This window comes from Mobula birostris, chromosome 14 (genome assembly GCF_030028105.1).
Source record: "Mobula birostris isolate sMobBir1 chromosome 14, sMobBir1.hap1, whole genome shotgun sequence".
Taxonomy (NCBI): domain Eukaryota; kingdom Metazoa; phylum Chordata; class Chondrichthyes; order Myliobatiformes; family Myliobatidae; genus Mobula; species Mobula birostris.
In genome coordinates this window covers 42,543,689-42,558,805 of record NC_092383.1, presented here as the reverse complement: position 1 = coordinate 42,558,805, position 15,117 = coordinate 42,543,689, and the positions used below count along the sequence as shown (strand labels likewise).

At 41.8% G+C, this 15,117-nt stretch overlaps 1 protein-coding gene across 5 annotated transcripts in view; it reads left to right on the top strand.

The window, feature by feature from the left end:
- tcf12 (transcription factor 12) overlaps positions 1-15,117 on the top strand; it is a 361,463-nt gene that overhangs the window by 75,470 nt on the left and 270,876 nt on the right. For 4 of the 5 annotated variants that reach the window (XM_072278449.1, XM_072278444.1, XM_072278448.1 and 1 more), the window contains exon 5: positions 4,785-4,887. The exons of the other annotated variant lie outside the window; for it this stretch is intronic. In XM_072278449.1, coding sequence (XP_072134550.1) covers positions 4,785-4,887 — 103 coding nt within the window. The remainder of the gene's footprint in view (positions 1-4,784; positions 4,888-15,117) is intronic. 5 annotated transcript variants of the gene reach the window in all.

The window sequence follows — 15,117 nt, the reverse complement described above, 5'->3', positions numbered from 1 at the left end:
CAGCAGTCTTATCACAGTTGGAAAGAAGCTGTTCCCATGTCTGTAATGGGGGGAAGAGAGACCCTGATGATCTTCTCAGCTGACCTCACTATCCGCCGCAGGGTCTTACGATCCGTGATGGTGCAATTTCCGAACCAGGCAGTGCTGCAGCTGCTCAGGATGCTCTCAATACAACCTCTGTAGAATGTGGTGAGGATGGGGGGGTGGGAGATGGACTTTTTATACTTTATTGTCGCCAAACAATTGGTACTAGAACGTACAATCATCACAGTGATATTTGATTCTGCGCTTCACACTCCCTGGATTACAAATATTAAAAATAGTTAAAATTAGTAAATATTAAAAATTTAAATTATAAATCATAAATAGAAAATAGAAAAATGGGAAGTAAGGTAGTGCAAAAAAAACCGAGAGGCAGGTCCGGATATTTGGAGGGTACGGCCCAGATCTGGGTCAGGATCCGTTCAGCAGTCTTATCACAGTTGGAAAGAAGCTGTTCCCAAATCTGGCTGTATGAGTCTTCAAGCTCCTGAACCGTCTCCTGGAGGGAAGAGGGATGAAAAGTCTGTTGGCTGGGTGGGTCAGCCTTCTCAAAAAGTAGAGATGCTGCTGGGTTTTCTTGGCTATGGAGCTGGTGTTGAGGGACCAGGTGAGATTCTCCCCCAGGTGAACACCAAGAAATTTGGTGCTCTTAACGATCTCTATGGAGGAGTTGTCGATGTTCAACGGAGAGCGGTCGTTCCGTGTCCTACTAAAGCATATCTTACTATGCCTAACTTTCCTGAAGCACTACAAAGGCCCCCCCCTCTTTAAATCAGAGGAACCATGGGTTTAGAAATTAAATTTCCTAGTGTAAAAGCTCTAGGGATTCCAGCAGCAGAATTTCTGGTGAGACAAGCTACTGAGCAAGCTTGTAACTTCCACCTGTGAGTTCTGTATCCATGACCTGACTGATTACAAGGTGCATTAGGGATTCAAGGATAGCAGGTAAGGACCAAAGCAAGTTTTGTGTATGTTAATTAAAAAAAAAGTTGCTGAAGTTTTTAAAACCATTTTAAATTTGAAAGCTTTTGTTAGTTTTCATTAGTATTGTGGAAACTACCTGCATTTCCATTCTTTGCATTCATTTAAGTTGCAGGGCCTACAGATACTGAAATATTCATGAAATGAATCCCCATTTCTACTAATTTTAATGTTATATGTAAACAGTAAATTTGTCCAGATGAGAACTTTGTTTTCCTCTTGTCTATAAACTAGGCATGACTGATTATAAAAGCAACCTTGACACATGTAGAATTCCAACTTGTCTCCTTTCAATTTTTTGAGCAAAGTAACAGTGTGACCAACTCGAAGTTTATTCCAGTAGTCATTACTATCCAGCTGCTAGAGCATATGTTTCCTTTTCCACTCTCCAATGGTAAGGCTACTGTTCATCATCAGCAATTTCTTACTGACAGCCTGGCTGGATTGTAGTTTAAAATCAATGTTTTCTGTAGTATAGTCTAGTATGAACCTGCAGTACTGTGCAAAAGTCTTAGGCACCCGAACTATATACAGTATATGTACCTAAGACAAAAGTTTAAGGATAATATGAGACGGAACTTCTTTACTCAGAGTAGCTGTGTGGAACGAGCTTCCAGCAGAAGTGGTAGAGGCAAGTTCGATATTGTCATTTAAAGTAAAATTGGATAGCTATATGGACAGGAAAGGAATGGAGGGTTATGGGCTGAGTGCAGGTCGGTGGGACTAGGTGAGAGTAAGAGTTCAGCACGGACAAGAAGGGCTGAGATGGCCTGTTTCCATGCTGTAATTGTTATATGGTTATAAGACTTTTGCACAATTCTGTAGATCCATTGTCTTCATGGCTGTGAGTCAGCATGTGGCAAAATTCCAAGTCTTTTTATTTCTCAGGTTCTCCTCACTTTTGGTATGCCAAAACCTTCCACCATGTTACATCAAAATCTTTCAAGCAATTGATCTGTTGATTTGATGTGTTTGCTTTCGCAGTGGTGGGGAATGAGCTGGAAATCCCGTTTGATTTATCCTGTCTACTTGATGAGGTGGCTTTGACACTACGTTAAAGCTATTTTATGTTCTCATCTTTCATTCTGATTAAAGATGTTAGAAATTTGAGTTAGTTACAAATTCTGATTCAAAGTAAGCTACCTTTGTAAAAGTTGCTGGTGAACACAGCAGGCCAGGCAGCATCTCTAGGAAGAGGTCTACGAAGAGTACTGACGAAGAGTCTCGGCCCGAAACGTCGACTGTACCGCTTCCTAGAGATGCTGCCTGGCCTGCTGCGTTCACCCAACTTTTATGCATGTTGCTTGAAATTCCAGTATCTGCAGATTTCCTCGTGTTTGCATTTTTAAATCCACTACTGCGAAGCCTCTTCTGGTGATGCCTACACTGAAGGAGTTTAAATCTTCTCTTCGGGAGTTCAGTGAAACCATCTCTCACTGCTCCCCATCTGTAATTTCTTCGGCTCTTCAACTTTTCAACCACATTTTGACTCAGACTCGCTATCACAGCCATATATGCTTTCTTGGAGTGTGTCTCCGCTGCCAACTTACTCCAGTTGGCTTTAGGATTTGTTTTCGAGCCTCTCAATTTGGACCTTCTGAGGATCCCAGGTACTCACATTTTATTGGCTCGTCGCTTCTCCCGTCAAGCTCTGAAGGTGACCCTCTCCGCCATGAGGAGGTACTTGGCATCCAATGTTCTCTCTAATTTTTAGTAGTCAGTGTGCGCAAAAATCTTATGTTGTGCAGTATTTTTTCCTGTGACAAAAGTATGCGCACACTGAATGCACACGTGGCACAGTTTATGTAGGTTTACAAAATATTTGACATAAAACTGCACAAAATAACAAAATAACATACATATTTGAGTCACTCAGTTATTTTTTTTCTCTCTTCTGTCTTTGGCATTTACCCATTCTTTGTAAACTCTATCTAGACTAATAGCACTTCCATCCAATTGATAGCTTTCGATTCTCATTAACATATCCAAATGACATTCACCTAAACGGTTTCTCAGCTTGTTTTTGAATTGATTCATTAGGCTAAAACCTCGCTCACAGTCCGCACTAGACGCAAGAAAGTTTCCCCCAATGTCCATCAACTGGACAAAGTTGCAAAACTGTTCATTTTGAAGTACAAATGCCACCATTTGAGCAAAGTTTGAAATCAGTTTGGATTTAATTTTTTCTTGCATGGAAAATTTGAAATCATTAAACTGTCTAACTATTACAGTATTTTCAGCTAGAAAATTATGATCTTTTAGACATAAGGCATTAACTTGTTCACCGCCAAATGTGAAGTCACAACCTGCAATTGCGGAGAAATCAAAAGCTGACCATTCTTGTACCTCATCTTCAGGAAACTTTTCTTCTAAATGAACACAAAGACTATTTATAAAAGTCAACAGCGAACTTGTATCTACTGTGACGTTTTCTTCACGTTGTTGGCTTAGCAAAACTTTAACTTTGTCACTCCACGAAACATTGTCTCCCATATACTGCTTTCTTATCTTGTTAATTTTGCCTCATGCAAAATGAAGTGAATCAATCGGTGACGTGCATTGTGGTATTTGAAAAACCGACTAATTAGCTACCAGAAACATTTAGCTAAAAGATTATTTTCAATAAGTATAATTATTCATTACTACGTTATTTTAGATAACTAGCCTTCTGTGCGCACATTAATTTCCTTTGTGTGCTGGTTGAAAATATGTGTGCGTGCACACACGAGCACAGCTTAGAGGGAACATAGTTGGCGTCCCTATCCCAGACCCTTCCACACTTCCGGGACACCTTCGCCGTCTGTAATGGACCTGCTTGTTATTTCATTCTCCGTTGGATCCATGCCTGCAATCGCCGTTTTTTTTGCCTTTGGCATGTTAGGCAAGGATCGCAAGATCTTACATCTGCAGACGCCAGAGCCTGCTGGCCCCAACGCTAGCAGGCATGAACTTCAGATTGCGGCTCCTGCCATTGATCTTGCTGGCTCCAACACCCCAGGGGATATTCAAAACCCGGACTCCAGCAACGACCACGGACACCTTCAAAGCGATTGCGCAACCACCAACTGCGACTCCAACCTTGAACTCCAGGCCGGGTCTTCATGTGCTGCTATTGTGATTCCCGTCTCCCCTTCCCCCACCACTACTCTGCAACCCCGTCTCCCTCACATTCCATCAGCTACTGCTGGGCCCTCAGAGGCTCCATCTTCCTCTCACCCCAACCTTCCACTCTCCACTGACACCACTAGCCTCCCTCCCCCTCCCCCCGATCCCTCTGATCCCAGTTCTCATCCGTGACGAAGGGTCTTGGCCCGAAATGTTGACTGTACCTCTTCCTGGAGATGCTGCCTGATCTGCTGCGTTCACCAGCGACTGTTGTGTGTGTTGCTTGAAATTCCAGCATCTGCAGATTTCCTCGTGTAAGCTACCTTTGTGGTATCTTTGCAAAGTTTTACTGTGGCTGATTGAAAGATATAGCTTAACATGGCTTAATTGTATTCAGGCAGGTACTCTGTTGCAAGAAAATATTCAACAAAGATTTTGTGCGTATCTTAGTTTAATTTGCAAAAATATTGTAATACTCTTCAGCTATATTGGCAGAACATTCCTAGAGACAATACACAAGATTTCATTTTTAAAAAAAAAGAGAAAGCAGTGATACAAAATAACTGAATATCATTTTATGCATAACATTTGTTGGTTTTGTTTTTCAATTATGTTGGAATTAGTATGCCTACATAAATACTGTTCTTTTTCTCTAGGCATTTGCCGACAGTCCTCATTACAGTGAACATTTGAATGATAGTAGATTAGGATCCCATGAAGGATTGTCACCAACACCATTCGTGAACTCCAGCCTGATGGGTAAGTAGCATTTCTTAGAAAGCAGACTCTTGTAATCTCATAAACCTCTGTTCTTGAATAGCCATTTGTCATCCCTTGTCTGAACTGATATTAGTCAAGTGATCATTGTAACTGCACAATGTTGGGTTTACTATTGGGACCAAGAAACACACGATTTAAAAAAAAAAAATAATCACATTATTTTCCTAAGTTCTGGGCAAAAGATTCTCTTAAATATCCTTGGACATGGATGGGAGCAGATGGTATGAGAAAATATTTAAGTGGGGGTGTGCTAATTAGGCAGGAATTTGGGAGTAAATTGGGAACAGATGCTCTAAGGAAAATGTACAATGGAAATGTGGAGGTTTTTTATGAAGCACTTGCATGGTGTTCTGTATAAGTTTGTCCCACTGAGGCAGGGAAAGGGATGGTAGGATGAAGGAACCATGGTTGATGAGAGAAGTGGTGAGTAAGTGACATCTTGCAGGGTAGGAGTCATTTGGTGCAGGGGTCAGGATTTGTTTTCTAGATTATTGGGGAAAGGACAGGTTACACCTGAACCTGAGGGGCACCAATATCCTTGTTTGCTAAAGAAGGTGGAGAGGATTTAAACTAGTTTAGCAAGTGGATGAGAACTGGAGTGATAGGGCTGGGGATAGAACATTTGGTATACAAGTAGATGCAGCGTGTAGTGAGACTGAGGAAGGACAAATTGATGATAGGGCAAAATTGATGTCAGTGAAATGAATTGAAATGTATCATGGGGCAAAATTGAAAAGGTTGATCAATACAGGACTGAAAGTGTTATGAATGTATGCAGTATATGGACAAAAATCATGTAGCGCAGTTAGAGACTGGCAGGTATGATGTTATGGGCATAACTGAGTTGTAACTGAAAGAAGATCGTAGTTGGAAACTTAACACCCAAAGATGCACGTATCAAAAGGACAGGCAGGTACTCAAAGGGGGTGGGGTGGCTCTTTTCATTTTCTAAAAAAATGAAATGAAATCGTTAGAGGTGTCATTAGAAGATGTAAAATCCATGCGGGTAGAGTAAAGAAACTGCAAGGGTTAAAAAACACTGATGGGAATTGTATACAGGTCTCCAAACAGTAGCCAGGATGTGGAATATAAGTTACAATGGGAGATAGCAAAGGCATGTAATGTAAGGGCAAGGTTACGACAGTATGCAGGTAGATTGGGGAAAATTATGTTGGTGCTGGATCCCAAGAGGATATTTGTAGAATGCCTTCAAGATGGCTTTTTGTGGTTGAGCTGACTAGGGGAAAGGTAATTGTGGATTGGATGTTGTGTAATGAACCAGATTTGATTAGGGAGCTTAAGGTAAAGGAACTCCTGGGAGGTAGTGATCATAATATGATAGAATTCATCCTGCAATTTGAGGGGGAGAAGATAAAGTCAGATTTATCAGTATACAGTGGAGTAAAGGGAATTACAGAGGTATGAAAGAGAAGCTGGCCAAAGTTGATTGGAAGGGGACACAAGCAGGAATGATGGTAGAACAGCAATGGTTGGAGTTTCTGGGAGCAATTTGGAACGCAAAAGATAGATACGTCCCAAAGATGAAGACGTGTTCTAAGGGAACAATGAAGCAGCTGTGTCTGGCAAAGGAAGTCAAAAACAGTATAAAAGGAAAAGTGAGGCAATACATAATTGAGCAAAAATTAGTGGGAAGTTAGAGGTTTGGTATACTTTAAAAACTGACAGGCAACTCAAAAAAAAAAAAGGCGAGAAAAGCTGAAATGTGAAGGTAAGCTAGCCAATAATAGAAAAGAGGATTTCAGAATTTTTTTTTTACAGATATAAAAAGAACAAGAGAGGTGAGAGTGGATATTGACTACTAGAAAATGACCCTGGAGATTTAGTAATGGTGGGGGGGGGGGGGGGGACAAAGAAATGACAGATAAAATTAGTAAGTATTTTGTATCAGTCTTCACTATGCAGGACACCACCAGTGTGCCAGAAATTTGAGCATGTCAGGTGGCAGAAGTGAGTGTAGTTGCTACTACTAAGGAGATTTGTGGAGGCATTCGTAATGATATTTCAAGATATTTCTGGAGCGGTTGTGGAGTACTGGAAAATTGCAAATGTCATTCCTCTCTGTTAAGAAAGGAGGGAGACAGAGAGGAAATTATAGGCCAGTTAGCCTGACTTCAGTGGTTGGGAAGATGTTGGAGTCCATTGTTAAGGATGAGGTTTCAGAGTACTTGGAGGCACATGATTAAATAGGCCAAAATCAGCTTGGTTTCCTTGATGAAATCTTGCTTGACAAATCTGTTGAAATTTGTTGAGGAAGTAACAGGTAGGATAGACAAAGAAGAGTCGTTGTTGTTTACTTGGATGTTCATCAGGCCTTCGACAAGCTACTGTACATGATGCTGCTGAACAAGATTAGAGCCCGTGGTATGAATGGAAAGACACTGGCATGGATAGATTGGCTGGCAGAAGGGAAAGAGTTAGAATAAAGGGGCTTTTTCTGGTTGACTGCCAATGATTAGTAGTGTTGCACTGGGGTTAGTATTGGGACCAATTCCTGTCATGTTGTATGTAAATGATTTGGATGACAGCATTGATGGTTTTGTGGCCAGATTTGCAGATGATATGAAGATAGGAGGGCAGGTAGTGTTGAAGAAGCAGGTAGTCTGTGGAAGAACTTGTTAGAAGAAGTATCAGATGGTGTGGGGAAAGAAGTAGCAGATGGTGTAGGGAAATAGTAGTTCATAGACTGTGGTAGAAGGAACAAAGGCGTCGTCTAGTTTCTAAATGGGGAGAAAATTCAAACATCTGAAGTGCAGGCAGTCCCCTAAAGGTTAACTTGCAGGTTGAATTGGTGGTAAGGAAGGCAAATGCAATATTAGCATTCATTTCGAGAGGATTAGAATGCAAGTGCAAGAATGTGATGCTGAGGCTTTATAAGGCATTTTTCATACTGCACTTGGAGTACTGTGAGCAGTTCTGGGCCCCTTATCTAAGAAAAGATGTGCTGACATTGGAGAAGTTCCAGAAGAGGTTCACAAGAATGATTCTGGAAGTGGAAGTGTTACCATATGAGAAGTGTTTAATGTCTCTGGGCCTGTATTCAGTGGAGTTTAGAAAAAGCGGAGTATCTCATTGAAACCTGTCAAATATTGAAAGGCCTAGATAGAGTGGATGTGGAGAGGACATTTCCTTTTGTGGGCGAGTTTATGACCAGAAGGCAGAGCCTCAGAATAGAGAGACATCCATTTCGAACAAAGATGAGGAATTTCTTTAGTCTGAGGGTGGTGAATCTGTGGAATTCATTACCGGGGTCAGCTGTTGATACCAAATCATTGAGTATATTTAAAGTGGAAGTTCTTAATTAGTCAGGGCATAAAAAGGTTATGGAGAGAATGCTGGAGAATGGAGTTGAGAGGAATAATAAATCACCTTGATAAACTGGTGGAACAAACTTGAGGGACCATTTGGCCTAATTGTGCTCCTATGCCTTATGATCCTAGACAAGAGGAAGAAGGAAGGATACTTATGGATTAGGAAGCAAAATTCAGGCAAAGCTCTTTAGAATTAGTCAGAAAGCTCTTAAGAATGTAGAGCTAAAAGGGAACTGAAGGCCATGGTAAGTAAGATTAAGGAAAACCTCAAGTTATTGTATACATGCATGAAGAACAAGAGGACGAGTTGAGTGAGGATACGACCAAACAGGGATAAAAGAGCAAATGTGCTTTTAGTTGGAGGAGGTAGGGGAGATCCTTGAAAAATATTTAGCTTCACTGTTCACCAATAAGAAGTACCTTGACTGATGTGAGGGCAGTGTTAAACAGGCTCATGTGCTGGAATATGTTGATGTTAAGAATGAAGATGTTTTGGAACTTTTGAAAATGCTAAGATAGAGAAGTCCCTAGGGCCGGACAGGATGTACCCTAGGTTACTACAAGAAATGAAGGATTAGGTTGCTGTTCCGTTGGCCATAATCTTTGCGTCCTGGCTGGCTACAGGAGTAGTACAGAAGACTGGAGGATGACAAATGTTATTCCTCTATTCAATAAAGGTAGTAGGGATAATCCTGCGAATTGTAGACCAGTGAGTGTTGCATCAGTAGTGGACAAGCTACTGGAAAGGATTCTTAGAGACAGGATTTATGAGGAATTGGAGAAGCATAGTCTGATTAGCATGGCTTTGTGAGGGACAGGTGCCTGATGGAGTTTTTCGAGAAAGTGTCAAAATAAATTGAAGGTAGAGCAGTGGATGTCATATATGAATTTTAGCAAGGTGTTCAGCTAGGTTGCCGCTGGTAGGCTTATTCAGAAAGTCAGGAGGCATGGGATCCAGTGAAACTTAGCTCTATGGATTTGGAATTAAATTGCCCACAGAAGGCAGAGGGTAATAGTAGATGGAGCATATTCTGCCTGGATGTCCATGACTATGGTGTTCCGCAGTTCTGTTCTGGAGTCTGTGTCCTTTGAATTTTATGACTTGGATAATAAAATGGAAAGGGGAGTTATTCAGATTACAGATGACCTGAAGGTTGGTGGTGTTGTGGATCGTGTAGAAGGTGTCATATATTACAGCGGGACATTGGCAGTATGTGAAACTAGGCTGAAGATGACATGGTTTCAATCTGGCAAAGTGTGAACTGATAAACTTTGGAGGTCAAACTTGAAGGCAGAGTACAAGGTGAATGGCAGGATCCTTAGTATGGAGATCCAGAGGGATCTTGTGATCCCTCAAAGTTACCGTACAAGTTGATAGTGTGTTCAAGAAAGTGCATGATATGTTGTCCTTCATTAGTCGGGGTATTGAGTTCAAGCGTTGTGAGGTAATGTTGCAGCTCCATAAAACTGTTGAGACCAATATTGTGTTCATTTCAGGTCCCCTGATATCGGAAGGATGTGGAAGCTTTGGAGAAGATGCAGGGTAGATTTACCCAAACAGTGCCTAGATTAGAGTACATACTTCATAAAGAAAGGTTGAGCAATTTAGGAATGCTGGGGTGGTGATGGGGCAGATATCACCCTGGGGTGATGATCGGTGGCACTTTAGTGTTGTTGGCACCACTCTTTACAGTATAGACGGCCTGGGTTCAATTTTTGCCTCCGCCTGTAAGGAGTTTGTATGTTCTCCCCGTTACTGGGTTTCCTCCGGGTGCTTTGGTTTCCTCCCACAGTCCAAAGACAGGTAGGTTAATTGATTATTGTAAATTGGGGGATTACTGGGTGGCATGGCTTGAAGGGTCTATTCTGTGCTGCATCTCAATAAATAAATATATTAGGGACCTTTAATCGACTCTTATGGATGAAAGAAAAATGGAAGATTTCACAGGAAGAAAAGGTTAAATTGATTTTGGATTAGGTTAAAATGTTGGCACAGCATTGTGTACTGAACAGCCTTGATGTAACTGTACCTTTGTATGTTAGTCAAATTTTTTATTGGTCTTTAAACTGGCCTATATTATATTCATTTTATTCTGTATTTATAGTAAAGCTTAGATTTTGTTGTTTCTGTGATTTTTTTTTGTATTTTAGTAAGTCTTTACTACATTGCCAAATCAAAATTGTCCAGGTCTCTTTGATTAAAATTTTCATTCAGTTCTGCAGTGTTCCATACAGCTCCCCTCTCTTCCCACTTCCCTAACCCTCCAAATGGCTCCCCTTTCCCACCAGTCACCAGTATACTAAGCTTTCTATTAAATTTACACATTTGATCTTTGGCTGAATGAAATTAATTAGCAATGGAATAAATCATCCTATTCATTGTATCAACCTCTCCCTGAAACTGGGATAATAATCTAGTGACTACAACTCTTACTTTCTAAAGTCTTTGTAAGGTTATACAAGTTAAATGCTCATTTGTGACACATACTCAAATTGTGTCTGAGTAAAAGCCAAATGTTGTAATGATGGATCCACTGGGTTATCTATTGTTGTAAAAGTCTGTTCCTTTTCATTATGGATGTGCTGGAAAATATGTCAGTGTAAAATCGAGGCTGTGAACGGAAGTTGTATTCCGGAGAACATCCCAATTTAGACCAATCACTTGAATAAATTCCTTCTTTCTTTCTGATCTCCCTCATTGTAAACATGCATTGCTCACAGAATAAATAGCAGCAGTAGGTGTGAGTTGCATGTATGCAACCAGTCAGATGCTGCTGTTCACTATTTGCAGTTCTGCTCCAGATTAAGTGATTACTGATTCATTGTCCATTAGACCATAGACATAGAAATAGAATTAGGCCATTTAGCCCATTGAGTCTGCTCTGCAGTTCCATCATGACTGATCCTGGATTCCACTCAACCCGTTACACTTTTGAGATGTGTCTATTTTAATGCAAGAAGCATCATTAACAAAATGGATGAGCTTAGAGCTTGGATAAGTACTTGGAGCTCTGCTGTGGCCATTACAGAGACTTGGAAAAAAACTAGGTAATGAAAGAGATCTAGAAGTTTACTAGACAACGGGGTGACCCGTTGGTACACCCTTTGAGAGAAGGGTAGTGCAGTCTGATACGAGCAGAATGAATATTAAATTTTCCTGAATGCTATTGGTATCGCTTTGCTTTGGAAATTGAAGTAGAAAACCTCAGTTTATTAAAGAAGAATGACACGTAGCAAAGCAAATCTAGCTGCTCCTCATTTAACGAGGTACACTTTTGGCTTATCTGCACCCTTGTGGCTCTCATTATCATTCTGGAGACGTGCAGCCCTTTCACCCCACTGTCTCTTCAGCCCTTCTGCTGTTTGTTGTTTGTCTCTGATCCTTGAGATGTGCATGCCTCTTCTCCTCTGTCTCTTCTTTGCTCATCTTTTTTTGTCCTGACTGTTTGATCCTGGAGTCTTGCGGCCCTGGCCTCATCCGATTCTTGTTCTTTCCCTCTCCTTGTCGCTTCCCGTCGACGTTTGGCATTATCTCTTGACCATAATGTCCCCCTTCCCTTTTCACGCGGCATAATTAGGCTGACCATTTTTTTTACCCTAATGCTGGTTAGCAGATACGAAATAGTAACACCAAAGGATGCTGATTATTCTTGATGATGTGGTTGGTGCTCTCCTAATTGGACGTGATATAGTCACTGCTGTCCTTTGACTGCAGCAAAGGGTTTTATGGGTGTCTCGAAGTACCTCATTACAATAAGATTTAATTATCTCTTATTGATGGGTGGCAGTTAGATCTGTCCCAATTCTGTACATGCTGATGGTGATCAGCAGAATGTGACCCCTTGAAATAGAGCTGCTCTGCCCTTTTGCTCTGGTAGGTGTCGCTGCTGAGGCTGGCCGTGTGCATGCGTCGGGCTGTCGCGTCCCGATTTCCACGATGGCCGATTGGGTCTCGGGTGAAAGCCAGTCTGTTGATTTTTGGTGAATGAGCAATTTTATATGAATATATAACCCTGAACTTTGCCTGCATTCAGTAAGTTAGCGCATTTTAATTCGACTCAGCCAAACAAAAGTGCTGCTGTAATGCACCGTTTGCACTAATTGGAGGTCACAAACAGACAGAGCATGAGAGTTTTAGTAGAATATAGATAAGGCTAGCAGGAAGGAGTTTAAGAATGAAATTAGGAGAACCAGAAAGGGCCATGAGAGTGTCTTGGCGAGCAGGATTAAGGAAAACCCCAAGGCATTCTACAAGTATGTGAAGAGCAAGAGAAGACATGAGAGAATAGGACCAATCAAGTGTGACAGTGGAAAAGTGTGTATGGAACTGGAGGAGGTAGCAGAGGTACTTAATGAATACTTTGCTTCAGTATTCACTATGGAAAAGGATCTTGGCGATTATAGGGATGACTTATAGCAGATTGAAAAGTTTGAGCATGTAGATATTAAGACAGAGGATGTGCTGGAGCTTTTGGAAAGTATCAAGTTGGATAAGTCACTGGGACCGGACGGAATGTACCCCAGGCTACTGTGGGAGGTGATCGAGGAGATTGTGGAGCCTCTGGCAATGATCTTTGCATTATCAATGGGGATGGGGGAGGTTCCAGAGGATTGGAGGGTTGCGGATTCAAGAATGGGAATAGAGATAGCCCAGGAAATTATAGACCAGTGAGTCTTACTTCATTGGTAGCCAAGATGTGTGTTTGAGATTGCAAAGGGAGCTGGAAAAGGCATGTAATAAGAGTAATGCCACAATTGTAATGGGGGACTGGTGGTGTTGGATTGCAGGAGAGGGAATTTGTTGAGTGCCTACGAGATGGCTTTTTAGAGCAGCTTGTGCTGAGCCTACTCAAGGAAAGGCCATCTTTGATTGCATGTTGTGTAATAACCCAGATCTTATTAGGGAGCTTAATGTAAAGGAACCCTTGGGAGACAATGATCATAATATAATTGAATTCATACTACAATGAGACAGAAGCACAAGCCACGTGTATCAATATTGCAGTGGATTACAGGGAGTTACAGAGGCATGAGAGAGAATTACAGAGGCATGAATTTTCACAAGGCATTTGATAAGGTGCCACACATCAGGCTGCTTAACAAGATAAAATCCTATGGCATTACAGGAAACATATTGGCATGGACAGAGGAATGAATGGCTGACAGACAGGAAGCAGTGAATGGGAATAAAGGAGGTCTTTTCTGGTTGGCTTCCAGTGACTAATCAGGGGTCAGCATTGGGGCTGCTGCTTTTCACATTGTTTCCCAATGATTTGGATAATAGAACTGATGGCTTTGTGGCAAAGTTTGCAGATCATACAAAGAGGGGTAGGTAGCGCTGAGGAAACAATACGATTGCAGCAGGACTTTGACAAATTGGAAGAAAGGGTAAAGAAGTGGCAGATGGAATACAGTCTTTAGAAATGTATTATCATACATTTCTATAAAAGGAACAACGGTGCAGACTATTACCTAAAGGGGGAGAAGTTTCAAACATCAGAGTTTCAGCAAGACTTGGGCGTTCTCGTGCAAGACTCCCAGAAGGTTAATTTACAGGTTGAGTCTGTGGTAAAGGTGGCAAATACAAATGTTGGCATTTATTTCAAGAGGAATAGAATATAAAAGCAAGGAGATAATGCTGGGGCTTTATAAGACACTGGTCAGGCTGCACTTGAAGTATTGTCAACAGTTCTGGGCCCAATATCTCAGAAAAGGATATGTTGGCATTCAATGAGATATCCTGCTTTCTTCTAAATTCCAGTGAGTACAGGCCCAAAGCTGCCAAACACTTCTCTTATGTTAACCGCTTCATTCATGGAATCATCCTTGTGAGCTTCACTGGACTCTTTCCAATGCCAACATATCCTTTGACACTATCCACAGTGCCACCAACCTTTGTGTCGTCTGCGTGCTTGCCAACCCACCCTTCTACCTCCATATCCAGGTCGTTAATAAAAATCATGAAAAGTAGAGGTCCCAGAACTGATCCTTGTGGGACACCACTAGTCACAATCCTCCAATCCGAATGTACTCCCTCCACCACGACCCTCTGCCTTCTGCAGGCAAGCCAATTCCGAATCCACCTGGCCAAACTTCCCTGGATCCCATGCCTTCTGACTTTCTGAATAAGCCTACCATGTGGAACCTTGTCAAATGCCTTACTAAAATCCATATAGATCACATCCACTGCACTACCCTCACCTATATGCCTGGTCACCACCTCAAAGAACTCTATCAGGCTTGCTAGACACAATCTGCCCTTCACAAAGCTATGCTGACTGTCCCTGATCAGACCATGATTCTCTAAATGCCCATAGATCCCATCTCTAAGAATCCTTTCCAACAGCTTTCCACCACAGACGTAAAGCTCACTGGCCTATAATCACCTGGACTATTCCTACTACCTTTTTTGAACAAGAGGACAACATTCGCCTCCCTCCAATCCTCCGGTACCATTCCCGTGGACAACGAGGACATAAAGATCCTAGTCAGAGGCTCAGCAATCTCTTTCCTCGACTTATGGAGCAGCCTGGGGAATATTCCGTCAGGCCCTGGGGACTTATCCGTCCTAATGTAGTTTAACAACTCCCAACACCTCCTCTCCTTTACTATCAGCATGCTCCAGAACATCAACCTCATTCATATTGTCCTACCCTTCTGAGTCACAGGGCCAGATTCAGTGCCAGGCACAGCTGCTATTACTTCCCCCAAGTAGATAATGCTTGCCTACCCCCCCCGCCCCCGGCAAAGTACTCGATATAGAGTACTTATTGTTAAGGTGGACGGCCCACAATGGTACTGTCCACTATCTGACGGTCACCCATTTATGTGTCTCCTGTAGCCTTGGAATGACTACCTCCCTGTAGCTCCTATCAATTAC